This window comes from Amblyomma maculatum, chromosome 1, assembly GCF_055883805.1.
Source record: "Amblyomma maculatum isolate TAMU_Amacu chromosome 1, ASM5588380v1, whole genome shotgun sequence".
In the NCBI taxonomy this organism is placed as follows: Eukaryota; Metazoa; Arthropoda; class Arachnida; order Ixodida; family Ixodidae; genus Amblyomma; species Amblyomma maculatum.
The window spans coordinates 432,879,600-432,899,818 of record NC_139344.1 but is presented as its reverse complement, the minus strand read 5'-3'; the positions used below and the strand labels follow the sequence as shown (position 1 = coordinate 432,899,818).

At 45.1% G+C, this 20,219-nt stretch overlaps 1 protein-coding gene across 1 annotated transcript in view; it reads right to left on the bottom strand.

Annotated features, from left to right (window-relative positions):
* LOC146209416 (uncharacterized) overlaps positions 1–7,520 on the bottom strand; it is a 54,569-nt gene extending 47,049 nt beyond the window's left edge. The window contains exon 1 of the mRNA XM_084587406.1: positions 7,314–7,520. Within this exon, the coding sequence (XP_084443532.1) occupies positions 7,314–7,400 (87 nt within the window). The 5' untranslated portion in view covers positions 7,401–7,520. The remainder of the gene's footprint in view (positions 1–7,313) is intronic.
* Between the last annotated feature and the right edge of the window lie 12,699 nt (positions 7,521–20,219).

Genomic DNA, 20,219 nt, shown 5'->3' with positions numbered 1-20,219 from the left:
CGGCTCGTGGCGACGTTCTCTCTTTGTTGTTATTCGGAGCCATCGTGTGTATATTCAGAACTCGCATCTTCCGGCTCTGCGTCGGCTTTAGCTCCCGTGTGTGCTTTATCCAATTTACTGTGATATAAGAAAATATCAATAACGGGGAAACAGTTCTTACGGCGTTTTCAGCTCACGTGTTTTGCATGGTGTTTCAGGGGTGCTTTAGCCAAATTATCGCCATGTTTAGGCATGAACGTCGGAAATAGGCTTTTATAGTATAGCCAAACGAGGGAGTTGGTGGAACATATTGGATGGAAAAACAGCGCGACAGACGAACACGACAGCAAAGGAACACGAGACGAGTGCTGAAGAAGAGTTTAGCTCGCCAGGCTTTTATAGGCACTAAATCTAGAGATTAGCAATTATAGGCGCTCGAACACTAGTAATTAAAACATTCTCAAAACAATGTTCTTGGTGATATGGTAAAATGGTGCGCCTACGATGCGCAGAAAAAATAGGCGTTTGCCAACTATCCGGTCTCTACTTATGATTTAAGAAACACGAGGACATGCAAGTGTCTATTATGACCAGTATGGGACATGCAGCGGTTTTGTGTGGACAGCTCCAATTGGCCTGGTAGACATTTTCGCATTGAGCGCACTCTTGCACGTGCCTTCAAATACTATGTCTAGGGACCAATCTGGGGAAGTATGGGGGCTGCTCGTCTTCCCGCCTCATTACAGCCAATATCGGGCATAAATCGATATAGCGTAGGCCGCCACATTTGGGTTTGACGATGGTTTGCCCGTATAGAGCTCTCATTCGTACTACACCGATCTCTGGCAGTACATAAAGGAAAGATTAAGACAGTATGGGGGCCCGCCCATTATTTTGCAGCACCACTGCTTACGTGGGACTAAGAGCGATGTAGTATGGGCTGCCCCGTATGCGCTCGTGCTGATTTGGACACACAGAGTACTTATTTCTGTTAGATCTGTCTTGAACTACGCCAAAAGGGACTCTTCTTTCTGAGTGCAGAAATGAGACCTTATTTAATTCAAGTACTGAATATATGGGAGCCACCTGTACTATCCCGAACCAACGCAGATATTATGATTGGCGCCCCAATCCAACTTGCCTACATGGGCCCCACCGAGGCCCTAAATTCTGTCATCTTATCTCCTTATGGCGAGAGATATTTCCCTTGACCTTGTACTCTTCCCGCTTTCTTCGAGTTTTGCGATCCAGAGAATAATTTATAAGCAATTTTTTTTTTGTGGCTTGTACTTACTACAATAAAGTTTTCGGGGGCTTGGATTTAAAAAAGCATCTTAGAAGTACAGCTTGTTGGAGAAACCGGCATATAGCTGTTTAGCTCATTTTTGGGACCGCCTTGTGAATTGAAACTGTATAGGCTTTCGCCAGTCATCTGGGATTTTTAAGGTTTCAAATGACAGAGTGAAACTTTGAATAGGCATTTGGAAGTCAATAAAGCATATCTAATTAGGAAACTATTTGAGATGTCTTCTGGCCTCGGAGATTTTCTATGTCCAGATTTTGCAGCAGGCAGAAAATGCCATTTTCACTGATGTTTATTTCAGACGTGGGATGAGTGACGGAGTATTAATCAGTGCAAGCACTTGAAACCGAAAGCCAGTAACCACACTGAAAAAAAACGCGTTAATTTTGTTGCAATACTGTCAGGATTAGTTATGATTCCACCGCATGTTTTTATTTCAGAAAATGAGGATTCATCGCTTGCTAAGTAGCGCCAAAACGATCGGTGGTCATGCTTCATAAATGATGGTGACGTCTCCGAGAAGAAATGCGTTTTCGAGGTGCGACTTTTATCCTCGAGCGCACTGACAAGGCTATCAAGATCGTTTGATGGGCAGCGCTTGCGCTGCAGTTTAATCTTTCTTTTACGATGGATAATTTCTCTCCTTATCCACGGATATTGTGGGTTGACGCGTTTTTTCTTCAAAGGAATGTATTGTATTTCGCAGAAGTGAACAGTTTGCTTAAATAGGACCACATAGCGCAAACTTTGTGGGTTGCTTCAAATGCTGGGTAACAAGCTTCTAGGTGAGCTAGTGCTGTATGTTATAAGCCCGTTTGTAATCTTTAACAATTGTAACAGATGGTTTGACAGTGTTATTTGAAAGATAAAATGGACATGTCTAGATTAACACTTCCGTCAGTAGCATTTGCTGAACAGTTTTCAAGTGAATTTCTAACAAGCATGCATGAGACCGAGTAAGAAAGCATTGGAACCGGCAGTTTGAATATCAAATGTATAATTGAAATAATGAGAAACTAAAGGTACTCAAATTTGGGCTTTTCGCATATTTTTTGTAGTGCGACGAGTCTAACCAATTGATTCCTGGCAAGTTAGACTCCTGTATTAATTATTTTGGATCTCGAATTGGCCCGTTGTATGAGGTAATCAAGGGGATGCAGCTCGCACAGAACCGGGTTAGAGAAATATGCGAGAGGCCTTCGCCCTGCAGTGGGTATAGTCAGGATGATGCTGATGATGATGCTGCTGCTGCTGCTGCTGCTGCTGCTGATGATGATGATGATGATGATGATGAGGAGGAGGAGGAGGAGGAGGAGGAGGAGGAGGAGGAGGAGGAGGAGGAGGAGGAGGAGGAGGAGGAGGAGGAGGAGGAGGAGGAGGAGGAGGAGGAGGAGGTAGTCGTGCATTACTTTGAGATAGTCAGCGGGAGCACTGGAAGGTCGATACACGCCTCCGAGGAGTATGCGTTTGCACGCGTATACTCTATTGCACCATACCCTTTCATGGCCATCAATGCCATCCAAGCGAGAAAGTTTAATATTGTTTTTTATTGCCATCACGACTCCTCCACTTCTTGTGCCTGGGTCCTTACGAATAGTTTAGGACCATTGCGGGATTATCCCGAGTCGTGCACTTCTGTATGTAACTACGTTTCAGTTATGACCAGAATATGTGGCTGATAAGACAGTATTATGCCTTTAGGAATGCTGTGTTTGTTAAAAAAAGTGTGACCATTGGGAGTTATGTCTAAGAGCTTTATTTGCCCCCTTGTCAATTTTTACGCCGGTCTGTCGTTTTGTCAATTGCCGAAGCCTTTAAGCGAGATGCCTCCGTACTGCAGTGTTGTTGTGGATTCTATATCTACAACTTCCCGTCCACTTTCAAATTGTCGACCCCAAGTGACACTTTCACTCCATTCGCTTTTTTTCCCGCTGCAGAACGCTCAAAGGTTTGCTTGTATCTCTCTTACTCTCTTTGAAACGTCCTCACCTATAGAAATACCTGACCCAGTAGATTTAAAACAAATGGACATAACCTTTTAGCTTTTTCATAGAGATCAAAACGTCTTAACATGATTGGACGGAGGCGTTCGCTGTTGGAGTTTCCGATTTGACGTATTCTATGTATTGGGGCTACTTCTATTGCGAGAATGTATTTAAAAATATCTTGCATGACTTTATCCTCAAGTACTAAGGCATCTTTCCTTGAATCTTCTTTTTTACACCATAAATGGGAAGGTTATTGCGTCGGCTCCTGTTTTCCAGATAATTTAGGTTGGCTGCTAAACATAGCACTTGCTTAGTTTTATTCATACAAGAAGAATTGTATTCGGCTATTTTCTATGCACACTGCTTCAATCTGCTCATTTTCGTCTTGATTACCGTGATGATTTCTTGTATACAAGTAACCGTTGATTCTACTTGCTTCAAGTTCGTTATTTTAGAATTTTTTCACCATTTCAGAGTTAGTGCTAGACTCAGAATCCGAGTCAGAGCTCGGACGTGGGTTTAAATCCATGGCACCATATGTCAGTTGCAGCATTCTAACTACAATAACAGAATCAGCCATTGTAGAAACAAGACTCTTTCTCATGTCTTTTGGCGGACAGCTGTCTACATGCTGGAATTCGGCAAGTGAGTGGAGTATGTTCGGCTGCGTTGTTTGTGCTCATACTTGCAGTGGTAGCGAAAGAATATAATACTTAAATATATTAAAAAAAATCACCAAACTCGATGGGAAATGTTTCTTTTCTTAGACCTCTGTAGAGCATCGATACTTTCTGAAATCTTCATAATTAAATAATTCAACTTCTCAGTCGTGGTACTCCCCCAAAGTTAGACGAACAATAGCGAAGCAAAAAGTGCTAATCAATAAACAAATTAAGGGCGTCCATGACAGGGGCACCCGCCGAGGTACAGAAAGAGCTGTATGGCAATGTGCTGCTATAACGTTATGGTGTGCAACCTCCTGTTTATCTCAATCGTTCGTTATTATGCCTTTTATTTCAAACCAGGATTTATATAGGCGTGCGTGCAGGAGAGACGCCTATTCTACAAACTATACACCCTAGTCAAAAGGGAAGCGATTATTTGAATCCGTAGTTGCAGTTACAAGTGCAAATGATTAAGAATTACTTATGCGGACATTACAAATTACTTACGCCTCTGCAGGAGGGCACTCCCGGGACCCGCCAAAGGTCTCGACTGATCTGAGATGTGCCACATTAGACGGCTACAAACCAGGTGTTTTCTAAATACAGCCATACTAAACCATATGGACCCGACATTCACGGGTAGGTGCAAATTCTGCGGGCAGTATGCTGACTTATACCACATGGTGTGGGCCTGTCAGCAAAATACAAAACTAAACGCAAAAACAGCCAATTAGGGAGGGCTGGGAGGCGGCCCTGTCCAGCTCGGACCTGGAGGCCCAGCGTGTCCTGATCCAGAGAGCTCGGGCAGCGGCGGCGGCCAATGGCATCCCGGAATAGGGTCTGCCACTCAGCTCCACAACGAAACGCACCTCCCTTCCTAAATCATATCATCATAAATAAATGTTTTCTCCTCCTCCTCGTCATTGTCGCACTGGCTGCGACCATTCTCACTTAAGGCAACCATTTGCCTCTTGAATGAAACAAACTGGTGCCGTCGAAGCAGAGCACAGTGTTTCTAGAAATACATTTGTTTACTGGAACACAATATTTAGAAAAACATCTGATACCGCTGCTGTAGTGCGCTGAGGGGCCATATGAAATCCACCCCACATCTGCAGCCGTATCTCCCTCCAACCGTTCGCGCTAACACTCTTCGTCTATGGATACACAAGCCATTCTCAGTAACTAATGCTAAATTGTGTTGTTTTCGCGAATGCTAACCTTTAGGGTTACGGCATGCTAAAAATCAATCAGTATGTAGGATAACTTGACACTGTAACTTTAGCTTGTTGGTAACGCCTTCATGGAATAATTTTATGAGAGTTCTAAAACAGCACTAACAAAACTAGCGGGTATCCCTTTCGTGTTGTCTTCGTTTGTGCTTTTTTAAATGATAAGAAAATGTTTCCCCGTGCTCACAGCCTCATAGCAGCTGCTGTGGTGTAGCATGGCTCATCCGGTTAACTTGTACGGCAGATTTACTGCTTAGGAGTCGCTGAATTCAGTCAAATATTGTTTTAGTACAGCGAACAGGTTTACCACTCAGGCAGTGGCATGCGTAAACAATTAGCTTTCACGGTAGCCAATTTGAAGTCCCAGCCGCTTGTGGCTTCGATGCCAAGCAAATTAAACCTAGCGACGACTAGAGAGTAGCGGCCGGGAGAGCGCCATGTCCGCTGTGGATGTGGATGGCACTGCTAAGATTAGCTCGCACACTAGGGTGCCACGAATATATAATACTTGCCAGATTCTATGGTACAACTCCCCCCCCCCCCCCCCCGCTCACCCGCTCAAGTCAGATTCCTCTTTCCTTTTTCGATGTACGTTCGGCTTAGCAACAGCTGACACAAACCATGCCTGCGCATTACTACGCTGCCTGCCCGTAATTGAGGGCTGTATAAAACCGCCAATTAAGGCTCTCTAGAAACTACCTATGTACGTGTTGGTCTAGAAACATCATATACACGGCAGGTCAGTGATGCTGAAGCCGCTCAATTCGTGCACCTTTCACTCTCGGTCGCTGACGGGCCCCTTAAGTACATAGACGCCCCCATTTCGCGATTACAAGGGGAACCGTTCAGTGAGTTCACTTCGAGACAGTTGTATTCAGCTGGTTGACCACCGTTGGGTCCGCCGTGTAAACCGCCCGCTGTTAGTGAGAACTGCGGCTACCACAAACACGGATAATCCAACCCATGCGACACACGTATTAAGCGACACCATCACAACATCCGGTTGTCGCACACACCCCTTACTGAATACTACTGTACCTCGGGCGGCAGTTTCTAACTGCGGGAACTTGCGATTAAGTTCTTACGTAAAGAGTAATTCTCCTGAAAATAGATTCTTTTAATACTGATATCGTTGTAATCATGACCTTCAATAAGAGCACATATAATTTTGTGTTGTGATAAAACCTACCAACAATCAACTGCCGACGGCTGTATAGACAAAGTAAAAAGTTGTTTTTTTTAGATGCTTGGTTTACCCTCCCTTTTGAAAGTTTGCGTTATTGGGCATCAAGAAAGCAATGACATTAAATCGGCGTTCGCTGTTGTCATTCCAGCTGTGATAATCACAAATTTTCTTCAACGTCTGAACAAATCGATTTGGGTTTTTGTTTAGTGCAACAGCTCTTATATCAAAGGTTATTATAATGTAATCTATCCCAATCATTTTGAAAATGATGCGGACGCTAGGGAGCAGACACCAGCCTCTATTTCTATCCAACAATGTACATCATTTATTCCTTGAGATACTCTGCGCAAGAATATAATATATTGTGAACATATTTTATAGGCATCATATTTAAAGCCCAAGTGCCAAGAATGCACTCGTGTGGCCCATTTAAGTACGACAGATAGACCTCCCGCTTTCTTTTACTCCCCGAAATATCTCGAGATATCAGTTCTGCACATTGTGGGGGTGGTGAAAAACTTTATGGCTTGTTGGGACTTTTAAGTGATTTATCCCAATCATGTATCGGCTCGGCTGAGACGCTATCCTCATTCACTGAGTCGGAATATTATTATGTTTCCTGAAGATAAATAGGATCATTTACAGCGACGAAAGAAGAAAGGCTGTGAACAGTACCTATAGCACCTTATCCGCATAGAAAAGCTTCCGTCGGGAGGGCAACGCGCCACGAGGATATGGGCACCGTCATAAGGCCATGGCACATATGCATGCCATTTAGAACTCATTTCACCGCTTTAGAGTGCATGCGCTAACTACAGTTTCACAGAAACTTGACTAAGTAAATATCACATATCCAAATATAAAAAGAAGCATATTTAGAGAATTGTCTTAGCATGGCCCTTCAATGCGAAATCGATTGCTTTTAGTTGTTTAGAAGAGACGGACTTCAACGCTTCTCACCTTTCTCGCTCCGCCGGACAAATTCTCAGTGGCACTTCTACCCATTATAGCAGCACATAATAATAAGCCTTGGCTAAACAAGAACATTTCTTTCCTCTCTTGTTTTTCCGACAAACCGGGAGTTATGTCTCGCAACCGTAAGTGTCGGCTTTACTGAGACGTGTTTCAAAGAGACACACCAGTCGTGTCTTATCTATGCAGTGCCATCTGTTTGAGCAGCTGCGTTGGGCATTTCATCGCCTTAGCAACAAATATTCATCACACCTCGCCAAGTGGAAGTTTAATGCTGTGAGACATTTCGTGTGTTCGGTCTGATTGATCGTTGCACATTAGGAAAACGCAAAGGTCAAACTGAAGCTGTTTGTTGCCAAGTTTATGCCAAGTAAATGGTTTTCTAAAGTATTGTAAAACGTCGGTTTTATCGTTATCGCATTCCAGATCCATTCGTTATCCAGATTATCGCATTAGGTTCCGAATTCGAGCAGGAAAGTGGGAAATGCGTAACGAAGGCTGGCACCAGCTGAAGATAAAGGCCAACTGCAACAAAATTTTTCGCATCATAAAAGCAGCTTTTTATATTAGCACACCAGGAAAAACACACCAAGAGTTAAATATTCAAACTAAATCGAGCGAAGCAAGACTCTCTCACAAAAACTGTCATTTCTCGACCTGAAACTAGAAAAAGAGCGACCATTACTAAGAGATATAAATGACGTAGAAAGCTGCGCGATCGGGTCTTCAGGCATTGTACTTGTAGCATACCGGCGGCTTCTAACTTCTTGAAGAAACCTCAGCGACTGGACAGTGGTTTTATGCGGATGTTATGAGAGGTGTGAGAGTCGACCGTATGAATTTACAGCGCTGCGAACGAACGTAAACCATCCGCAAGGAAGGCAGTTTCGCCGCCCTCCGTGCTCCTGAAAGATATGCGACGCGCGTGTTCCTTGTACGCCACGCGCGTTAGTTCCCTGATGGCTGCACACTGTTTCGGCATGGTTAACGCGTCAAGAATTATAAACACTTCATCATGGGAGACCCTTAGCATAGAATGGGTCCGAGTTGAGGACGCTTTCCCCCGTTTCTGTCATATGCGGTAAATTTCCCAACTCCATGACACAGTGCCATGTCCACGCGCCGTCTGGTACAGAGGTTTGAAACGCCTATAAACACAGAATTAGTTTTCTACGGAGTATAAAACTTCATCTGGTTTAGTTGTAGAACTCACCAATCACATTGAAGCTAAAATTGTTTTGGTTTCAGTTGGCCTTTAAGGGAGCAGCAGAATAGCAGGAGCATTGTAAGCCTTTCGGTTAAGTCACCACGCTGTTGTGACCGTGCATGGTCCGCGCTTGCGCGCATTATTGTGCGCCTGTGGGCATGGTACTGATATGTGCTGTTTGTGCAAGGGCACTAAGTGAGCGTGTTCACATGAATCTTTTTGAGTGAGCATGGTTTGCTTTGTCGTGACCCTACAATTGTCAACTTGGCCCTGTCAAGGGAACGTCAAGAAACATACAAAGAAACGTCGCCCTGTGAGAAATAGCCGGAAGTGCTTTTGTTCAAATGTTCACCCTTCCCGTCGAGAGGCGCTATTGTCAAGTGAGGAATGCCTATTGTCCAAAGGAGACGATCGGAGTGACACGTCCGCTGACGTACAGGAGAAGAAAGGAGCATGAGGATTATGGCCATTAGAGGACTTCCCGTGAATGCAGGAAAGAGTTGCAGTTGCCGGAAAAGGACAATGCTGGGAGCAGTATTCGTGGCGCGCACGTACACTTGGGTTTCTGAGAAGGAAATCCACTTGCCGGAACCAACATAGCGGATCTTTACAGAAGAATCGAAATTTACCTCCTCGTCGTTCCCAAGCTCTACCCGACAACAAGTAACCACTCCCGACGAAACAATACTGGACCAGTCAGTGCATCAGACGATCAGTGCAGGGATGTGTTCGATTGGTTGTCGATATCTGAGGGATGTGCCCTGGAACTGATTGGTCAGCATCTTCAGGGAGGGGCTGGACATAGGGGATTTAAGGACGTTGCAGAGCACGAAATGACGCTCTGAGCCCTGGGTAAATGGCTCATCCAGACGCTTCTCGCTATGAACTCTGAACGCTTGCGATTTTGCTGATATACCCTTTTTTCATGTAAATAAGTTTTCTCAAAGTGCCATTAAACCTGCTTGTATATATTTTACCAACTTCGAAGATTCAATCCTTCATCAACCCGGAGTCGCTGCAAGCTACCAAGCGAAGGCCGGGTCGACTTAGTCCCAGCGTCACGACAACTGGTGACCAGCGTTAGGTCAGAATCTGGTGATCGGAGGTGGCATCTGAAGCTACAAGCCACAACATCTGGTGATCGGAGGTGGCATCTCAAGAAACAAGCAGGAGCAACAATCGGCCAGCAAGAGAGCAGCTCGCATGATCGATCGCATGTGTGGGTGAGTGCTTGGCTTTTCTTCTGATGTGGACCAGGTTCTAGAACAGGGTTAGATTTTAGAACTGGTAAAGAGTGTTGAAACGCTTTTAGGTTTAGTAGTTTGCACAGTTGTTTTGGAAGTAGCCTTTTTTTTTTCATGTAAATAAGTTTTCTCAGAGTGCCATTAAATCTGCTTGTATATATTTTACCAACTTCGAAGATTCAATCCTTCTTCAACCCGAAGTCTCTGCACTCTACCAAGTGAAGGCCGGGTCGACTTGGTCCATGCGGCACGCCAACGCTTTGACAGACACGATTCCTCACACGTTCTGAACGTCATTTTCTGCCAGTGTACAGTGACGCACTGACTAAACGGTCGGCGGAAAAAAGGGGCGCACTTCCAGTAACGTACCCATATACTCCTCGCTTCAAAGCACAGGGGACGATGGTTTGGGCCAGACGGGGCCCCCTTTCTGTTTTCGCGTTGTTTAGTCGAATGTTCCTGATGTTCCACGCTTTGCCGCATGTTTGCTCTGTGGAGCGTCGGGGTCTCCTTTCCGTGGTAAAAATGGTGTTGTCGGCATTCCAAATGAATATAACCAACCACATTGATTTTTGGTTCTGACTGGTTGAAGGTAGTCAGGAACTCGAGCAGTGCAGTTCAGGTGGTTCTGATGATTAGATAGCAGATGTCGGGGCTGTCGAACATCTTTTACTTCCTTTTTATGTAAATAAAAAACTCCTTACTACTACTACTACTCCTGCAATACAGTGCCTGCAGTGTCACACACATTCTCACGGTGTTGAGATTGTGCGTCCGCTTTACTGAGGATCTGTGTCCTGACGCTAGTCTTAACGACCAACCTCATAATTTTTCATTTTTTAGCATTCCTGTTTGTAAGTAATAATAATGCAGACAGTATTTTATAAGTGCAAATATAGTGCCAATTTTCGGGAAGTGTGAACATGTCTCTAAATGTGTGTGTTAGAAGTAGTTTCGCGTTGTTTACGCAAGGGGCGCCACGCTAATGTCCTATTCTTTAACCGTAATGGCAAAGGCTGACAGGAAAAGATCAGACGGCCTCGCAGACCGCTCACGCTGCAGGCCCTGTCTAAACAAGTAAGGTATTGTTTCGAGGTTTTATAACATAGTCCGGAAGTCAAGTCCAACGTTCTGGGCTATTTTCCAATGTCATCCAACTGCGGCTTCGCCGAGCACGGGGTTTCCCCTCTTGGCAGCCAGTTTCAAGTGTGTTTGATTTTCCTTTTTACCCTTATTTGCTGCAATTATATCTCTAAGCGCCTAAAGTTGCAATTCTGAAATACTTACAAATAAGAATCAAATCTTGATCCTTCAGTATTCCTACCATAATATTCGTCGTCTCAAGGATGTCTCTGAAGCGTCACGGCTGGCTCTGGTACGGGAAACTCTCGAAAAGTCTTCAGGAAGCAGAGGAACGGGCCCACCAGGTCGGCCACTTTACCGACGCAACAAACAAGATCATGTTACTATCAGCAAAGGATTGCGAGGAAGCGGAGCGACAACCTGGCAACAGCAAGCCATAAAGCGACAGGCCTAGAAGGCTATAAACAGGAAAGCAGCAGCTGCTTTCAAGAATGCGAGGAGAGACAGCAGCAAGGACACGTCGGTGGACCAGTAACCTGAAGCTGCGGTGGCTGCACTCGGGAAAGACTGACCGGTTTCAAGCAAGCCACAGAAAGGCGACGGCGACAAGAATGTGTCCAGTCGCGTGCGTGAAGTCATCGAGACCTACACCGAAGGTGGAAGCAGACTACAACAGCGGGAGGATGATAATGTGGACACACGCATCGAAACTGTGAGTTTCCTCGGGCGCATTGTGAACGCCTCTGTGCATGTGTTCGAGCCGCAGGAGGGAAAGTTTTACTCAGGAGGAATGGATATTTATGCTTGCCAAACTTCACTCAGTGTGAGGGGCGAGCTGTGAGCGGAGTAGGCGAACTAAACCACCTTTCGGCTGAACTGCATGGCCAAAGCAAACGGAGGAAAAGCGCTTGTATACGATCAACGCCCCGAAATTGCTCATGATGGCAGTAGCAAGGGGGCAGGAGTTAGAGCAGAAGGTAGCTAGGCTAAAACAGCTTAGAGGTGCTACAATGTTAGGAAAAGACGTCTAATTTCAGGCTCTGCAATGCGCAGCAACAAGGAGCGCCAATACCGGTAAGTTGCAATGAATGTGGCAGCAAAACCTGCCCATTAACAGCAGCTATTGAAAACAGCCATGCGGAAGGAGGAGACGCTGTAAACAACACACATGTCATGGCCCCAGAATTAGCTGGAGCTTTAGAAGTTGATTCTACAAAGTTACGGAAAGCAATCTGAGCTCCCGTAGTGTGCAAATCCCACACAACTTTCCCATCACCACTGGATGCAAATACCGGAACTGGGCTCCCCCGTCATGAGCAACTGAAGACAATTGATAATGATGCGACTTATAATAGTCAAAAAAGCATGTACACTATGAGAAAAGGCAAGGTCATGATCGAACCGACAGGGAAGTGTGAGAAAAGCAAGCAGTTAAATGTGCATTTTTCTGAGAACCGAAGAGCTTGGAGGAAGAACAAGTTCAAGTAAGATGCCCTCTCACTCAATCTGGGCTAGTGAGTGCCTCTTTTGATGAAGAAGATGTTCAGGTTAGCTGTACCGGGGACGCCAGTCCGATGGTCTCCGATGTGAATGGCGCGTTACCACAAAAGCTACCTCGGACCGCATGAAAAACGTGTTTTAGCGCAGGTACAATTCCCTGAATCAGCTCAGCGAACCCCCTGAATCTCTATGTAAAATGTATGGCAGAAAGGGCGCTACAAACGAAGCAGACAAGGGAAAGGGGTGAGTCCTGTCGAACGCAAAACTCGACGCAAAGTGAGCTCGACGGGGGTTCTTACGCGTGAATTGAAGGTAGGTGTGTGACACCTGACAAAATTGTATCGGTTTGGGCTCTGTGCACATCCCAGGGTAAAGTAGGGGACCCGTCCTTAGGTGCACCACATGATTCAACGTGTGTACCTATAGACGATTTTAGTTTCGATGCCTGGGCGCAGTCTTCAGATTAAGGTGGCGCCCCATGTGAGCCAAATTGGGAAAGTACGCTCCTGCTCCACTTGACGCCATCTTGGGCTGTGCTGTGTGTGTTGATGCTGCGATGCGGCAGAGTAAAAGCGCTGTTTTGCGGTGCTCGTGAAAGTTATCCGACACCTTGGTGCTATTTTGTGATTTGTATGAGCGCCAGCCAACCATATATCATCCGTTTGGCATGGCGCGAGCTGTTGAAAACAGCACTAGCGGCTGGGACGACTGCGAAGGACTGCGCTCCGCTTCCGCAGGCCGAACTCGTCAGAGTTACCTATTGGGATGTATATGTTGTATCTTTCACGATACATGTATTTTCAATCATATTTTATAATGACAATGGTAACTGTACACACAAACACACATCGAATGAACCGTACGGGCAGCTACCGAACGCGGAATTCAGATACTACGAAAGATGCTTTCCAGTCATCGCCGCATTGGTTTAACGTAAAGTGCGACCCATTACGATATACGATTGAGCTGCCCTGCTTCAATAATGTATACATTCAAATTAAACAACTGTTTAAAAGGCACATAAACGAAATAGACTCTAAAGTGCCATCAGTAGACGTTTTTATGCAGCCTTGGTGTTCATCCTGAGGCGCAACAACATCGAATCGCCGTTGTGTATACGTCGTAGCAGTATCGTTTGCACGACGTATTGTTGAGCAAAACGACGGAAAACGTGCGTTCTCAGCTGTACCATGAACGAAGAAGAGAAATTCGTAGCACCTACAGCAGTGCTTACGAAAGCGGCGCCGCCTGCTGGAACGGCAGACGACGGCACTCTCGCCGAGCTGTACTCCCTAGTCGTCGCTCGGCCTAAATTGTTTCGCATCGAAGGCACATCCGACGGCGCTTTGTAATTGCTCAGAGCTAGAGTAAATGGTCTTTCATAGAACTGCCTTACAGACGATCTCATTGTATCAGTAAACGAAGTAAATTTCGGTGGCGCCTTAGCAGCGGAGCAAGCGTGCAGACGATGAGCCGCGCGTCGCACCAACGGCAATGTGTTGCGAAACTTGTTTCTATTGCAATTACCAATAACACGGTATGGGTCAGAAATCCGCAAGAACGATTTTTTTTTGCTTATGGCATATTGTTTAAGTGAAGAACCGATTTTAGTACCCTCTTTTTGCGCTGGCGGAAGAGTTGCACCGTCTAGTTGGCGTGGAGTGCTTCGGGAGGCACGGCCTGCCCGGCGTGCGTGTTTACTACAGCGGAGGAAGTAAAATGGGCATCATATTCGTGAGTTCGTCATTGCTAAGTCTGTATGGCTTGCACAAAACGTTCCCAGGTGAATTAAATCAGGATAGAGTGTAAAGCGGTGAAGCATAAACATATTACAACCGCACTCGGACTGTCGTTGCATGCTTCCCGCATACGCTATCAGTTATCATCTTGCAATTTCTTTGATTGTTTGTGCAGTCCACGATCATGAAATGCTGTCCCGATGACATTCCCACTAAAAGGGGCGCTAATAAAGTTATTTCAGTCTCTCAAACGACAACATAGCGAGGAGCAAAGCCGCTCTGCTATGTATGAAGCGTGCAATGCACAAAACACTCGGTACTGGCAACTATGCGCCGGTGCAAGCTATCGGGTTAGAGAGTATTTTCCTCCTCTGCTGCTGGCTCTCGGTAAAACGGTCTATAGACGGCTCGACTTTTTTCTATTCGGGAAGGCACAATCCATCTAGTGTTCACCACGTCATTATGAGAGTTAGCCCTGGGTCGATATTGTTACTTTGCGTCGTCCTCGAAAGTGCCGCTATGTCCCTGACCGCGAGTCGTCCGATTGCTGGAAACGCCAGAGCCAGAAAGGGTGGCACTCAAACCGACATTCGGTTTCGATGTTTGCACCAATCAAATAACTCGACGTCAGAGAAATAGCGACACTTTCAATAACGGCAAAAATTCCAAATATGACCCATGGGCTCGTATTACGAGTTTGTGTAGTAATCGAAAGTGGCTATCTCCCTCACCTTGCGTCATCTGATTCGTGGAAACGCCGGAACCGGATGTCACTACCACTTGCTATTCCTGCGTTTCCTTCAATGAGACGACTTGAGGTCAGGGAAATAGCGAGACTTTCGTTAATGACGAAAATTCGGAATAGAGACTCTGACGACTGAGGCAAGTGTATTGGCTCGAACGCACATAAGGACAGTCAATGAGCAGGAGATGTTCACTCTGTCACTCACACACTAAGCGTGAATGCAAAAAAACGCTCCTGTTTTGTGTGCAGGTGTATCCGCAAGAACGATTTTTTTTTGCTTATGGCATATTGTTTAAGTGAAGAACCGATTTTAGTACCCTCTTTTTGCGCTGGCGGAAGAGTTGCACCGTCTAGTTGGCGTGGAGTGCTTCGGGAGGCACGGCCTGCCCGGCGTGCGTGTTTACTACAGCGGAGGAAGTAAAATGGGCATCATATTCGTGAGTTCGTCATTGCTAAGTCTGCATGGCTTGCACAAAACGTTCCCAGGTGAATTAAATCAGGATAGAGTGTAAAGCGGTGAAGCATAAACATATTACAACCGCACTCGGACTGTCGTTGCATGCTTCCCGCATACGCTATCAGTTATCATCTTGCAATTTCTTTGATTGTTTGTGCAGTCCACGATCATGAAATGCTGTCCCGATGACATTCCCACTAAAAGGGGCGCTAATAAAGTTATTTCAGTCTCTCAAACGACAACATAGCGAGGAGCAAAGCCGCTCTGCTATGTATGAAGCGTGCAATGCACAAAACACTCGGTACTGGCAACTATGCGCCGGTGCAAGCTATCGGGTTAGAGAGTATTTTCCTCCTCTGCTGCTGGCTCTCGGTAAAACGGTCTATAGACGGCTCGACTTTTTTCTATTCGGGAAGGCACAATCCATCTAGTGTTCACCACGTCATTATGAGAGTTAGCCCTGGGTCGATATTGTTACTTTGCGTCGTCCTCGAAAGTGCCGCTATGTCCCTGACCGCGAGTCGTCCGATTGCTGAAAACGCCAGAGCCAGAAAGGGTGGCACTCAAACCGACATTCGGTTTCGATGTTTGCACCAATCAAATAACTCGACGTCAGAGAAATAGCGACACTTTCAATAACGGCAAAAATTCCAAATATGACCCATGGGCTCGTATTACGAGTTTGTGTAGTAATCGAAAGTGGCTATCTCCCTCACCTTGCGTCATCTGATTCGTGGAAACGCCGGAACCGGATGTCACTACCACTTGCTATTCCTGCGTTTCCTTCAATGAGACGACTTGAGGTCAGGGAAATAGCGAGACTTTCGTTAATGACGAAAATTCGGAATAGAGACTCTGACGACTGAGGCAAGTGTATTGGCTCGAACGCACATAAGGACAGTCAATGAGCAGGAGATGTTCACTCTGTCACTCACACACTAAGCGTGAATGCAAAAAAACGCTCCTGTTTTGTGTGCAGGTGTATGTTAGCGAGCAGCACGAGTGTGTTAGTGAGAGTATGTGAACTGATTGCAGCACATGAAAGAGAACTACGCACGTCGTGCATGCAATGTTAGGTATATTTCTGTGTGCATGCTTTGTTTTGCCGTGACGTGGTTACTTTCTAGAGCTACATTCACTGCCCTAGCGATGCATTGTGTTTGTATGATTTGTAAAGCTGTCATTGTACCCTTGTAATATGTTATGTAGTGCGTTTAAGGTATGGTAGGTACCCCAGATATCGCATTAGATTCAGAATACAAGCAGCCACTAGGAGAAGACATAGCGAAGGCTAGGACGAGCTGGTATTTAGGGCGCAGCACAATAGCAGAAGCCTTGATAGCCTTTCGGGTGAGCCACCATGTGGTGACTGGACAGATTTCTTGAAGGTCGTGAGTGTTGTTTTCTAGCAGTGCACAGGGTTGTGATGATGAAATGGGCGTGAGACAAAAAAGACGCGCTTATGGGAACGCATTTATACACTGCTCACCATAAAGCACGGGTTGCCATAGCTTGGCCGAGACGTGCCGCCTTTCTGCATTCGCACTGTGTCGAAGGTCCTTGACGTCCCAAGTATTGCTGCAGATTAGCCGTAAAGAGCGCATGTTCCTTGCCGTGGTGGATACGCGTGATAGTATCCCTGAATAATGTAACCAATCCCATTGAATATCTATTTGTCATCCATTGTGATTTCAAGTTGGGCAGAATCTCCAGTCTTTAAAACCAAATCCAGGAATCTAGTTTCTATTTTGTGTTGTCATTTCTTGTCATTATTATATTATCTGCTTTTTTGCGACCATCCACCAATCTTTCAATTGCTTTGTACTGATTTCCGCCTCAGTCACTCACCTGGCCACTGGTGTCTAATTCCTGATCCTCAGGGAAAGTGATCCACCTACATCGGCAATATGACATATACCATTATATTTGTGTACACCATGTTGTATTCTTTCTACAGATTTACGACACACTCCATTTTTATGATACTCTTTGATAAATTTATTTTTGTAGCTGCATATTCTACGCCAGCAGATTTAGTTTGAAAACGTAGGGCACTGACAATAGGATTTCAAAAAAAGATTCCTTCCTGATCTCCATTTCCCAGTGTCGATATACTTCCATACTCGGTTCTTTTCCATGAAACTGGTTCAACGTTTTACCTTCTGTGCTTCTACCTGTTGACTAAAGCTTAATTTATTTCTACTTTTTCCCTGTATACTAAATATTTAGTTCCCTAGTTCTGTTCCGCCAGGCGGAAGATGAAGGCGCTTTTGCTTCCAGAGCATACATTAGTGGAAAGGAGAATGCAAAGCGGAAAGGAACAGCACAACAAGTTATAAGGCATAACTTTCTGTGAACCTGGTACTAGTAGGGCCGTCAGTTGAAAAAGGAAAAAGGACAGCAGCAAGAGGGAAGCACTTTATGCGAGGTTGATGAGCGAGCATCTAAAGCCGATTTTGTCCGGGTAGTTATTTCTAGAAAAGGAACAGGCAGTCTAAAGACACCAGATATGGAATACAGCAGGAGTTAAATAGGGCTCAAGAGATTGAAATGACAACTGATAAGAATAACAAATAACCCAGAGTAAGCCATACTTGAGAGCCATAAGCCATAAGATTGAGAAAGGAGTGAGGCAAGGCTGCATACTGTCGCCCTGCCTATTTAACCTATATGCAGAGTGCATCATGAGGAAGGCCGGTCTGGACGAGTCTTCTGCTGGAGTGAAGATTGCTGTAAAACGTATCAACAACCTTAGATATGCGGATGATATCACTTTAATGGCAGAAAGTGAAGCGGAACTCAAGAGACTTCTGATGCGCGTACAAGAAGAGAGTGAGAAGTTTGGGCTTAAACTGAACATTAAAAAGACAAAGATCATGGCGTCCTGCCCTATCAAGTCCTGGAGCATCAAGGGACCAGAAATGGAAGCTGTGACTGATTTTCTCTTCTTGGGCTCCAAGATTACCTCGGAAGGAGACTGCAAGCATGGAATTAGGAGACGCCTGCTTCTGGGAAAGAGAGCAATGGTTAGCCTTGACCGCCTAGTAAAGAGCAGAGACATTAGTCTGCCAACAAAGATCCGTATAACTCGTGCTATGGTCTTTCCAGTTGTGATGTATGGATGCGAGAGTTGGACTGTGAAAAAGACTGACGGCCGAAGAATTGACGCGTTTGAATTGTGGTGCTGGCGAAGACTCTTGAGAGTTTTTTGTACTGCCAGAAGATCAAATCAGTCGATATTGTCGACCATAAACCCTGGCTGCTCATTGGAGGGTCAAATTTTAAAGTTAAAGCTCAGCTACTTTGGTCATCTGATGAGAAGAGAGGAGTCGGTGGAGAAAGATTTGATGTTGGGAAAGGTTGAGGGTCGCCAAACAAGGGGTAGGCAGCGAACGCGATGATTAGATGGCATCCTCGAGGCACTGCAGATGAAGTTATGTGATGTTAGGAAGATAGTGAGAGACCGGAAAGCGTGGCGTGACATGGTCCATAGGGTCACGAAGAGTCAAACCCAACTGAATGACTGAACTGAACTGAAGGCATACTTGCCAAAGGTGTTATAATAAAAAAAAGGATATAACGGGAATCTAAAGCAGCCAGCAATAACAAAGAAATATGTCTGAAAAAAAACTATCTTTTGCAATTAGTGGGGTGCATATGTGCTGTGAGTAAATTGCAAACTGCACGCTGTATGTGATTGTCGCCTTGACTGATAATGGCGTCAGCGGAATATATAAGTTGCACACTGATACAAGCTTCAAAATTACTGGGTATCAAATAAACTTTATTTAAGTCATCGGTCATAAGATGCATCTTTCCACTGTTGGTATAAAATGTCGTCTTTCAGTCGAATTAACAACTTTTAAGCGACAAGAATGTTCGCATTATCGCAATACCATTGTGTTTGTAATTGAGTGCGTATAATTATTTATATTGTTGTGTAAGTTTGTTATCTGTTGGTCACCGTTACAATTTCTATCGTTTCGGAGACTTTAAGTGCGGTTTTGCAATCGATTCCTGGCAATCTACAACTTTATAAAAATGGCTGGAGAAGCGAAGCGGTCATGGCTATGGTGTTGTGCCAAAACTTTCAGCCGAACGGCAGTGTACACTGTACCATGGGCTCAATCATCTCGAGCGCGGGAGAAATGACCCCGCCTTGCTCCATAAAATGATCCGCGCCTGAAATTCCAAAGACACAAATACAGAACATTGTTTCACTTCTTTCAGTGGGGCCACCTTAAGCGCCTCTTCACAGTATCAACAGTTAAGCGTGGTGCTTCATAAAGGGTGTACAAACTGGAACCGAAGCATTGTCCCATTGCGAGTATTTGCGTAAGTTAACTAGGCATAGGCAAGCTGCACTGGCCATGCGGCGCTAGTGGCGCGCAAGGTTCAGGGCCGCCAACGGCAGCGCCGAGTTATTTGAGGCGGCCGGTGCGGTGGGGTTGCATTCGCGTTGTACGGGGGAAGTGTGTCGGCTCACACTTTCTGCGGTTTTAAGGCAATCGAATGTCTTGAGCCTAACGATATACAAATTCGAGTGGGTAAACGGATCTTTTATTTTTGTAACTATATTTATTGCTTCAGGGCATCAGTGGCATAGGTGAGGAAGACTTAAGAAACGATTAAATGAATCGAAAATGTTGGATGATGTAAAAAGAATTTTTCATTTACCTGTTACGTTCTTATATCAACCCAGACATTGAAGAAAGAACCTGAGAAGAGAAGGATCGCCTGCTTCTTTTTGTTTGTTCTTGCTGTTTTATTATAACATTTAGAAGCGCTTCTCGCTTGTGAAGGCTTCTACGTAGTTGCGCAACTTCGGACATCCGGTGCTCACAAAGGAAAACATGGAATTTCGATTCTAACAACAGTTAAAACATAGGCTTTTATTGATATAATATATATTTGTAATT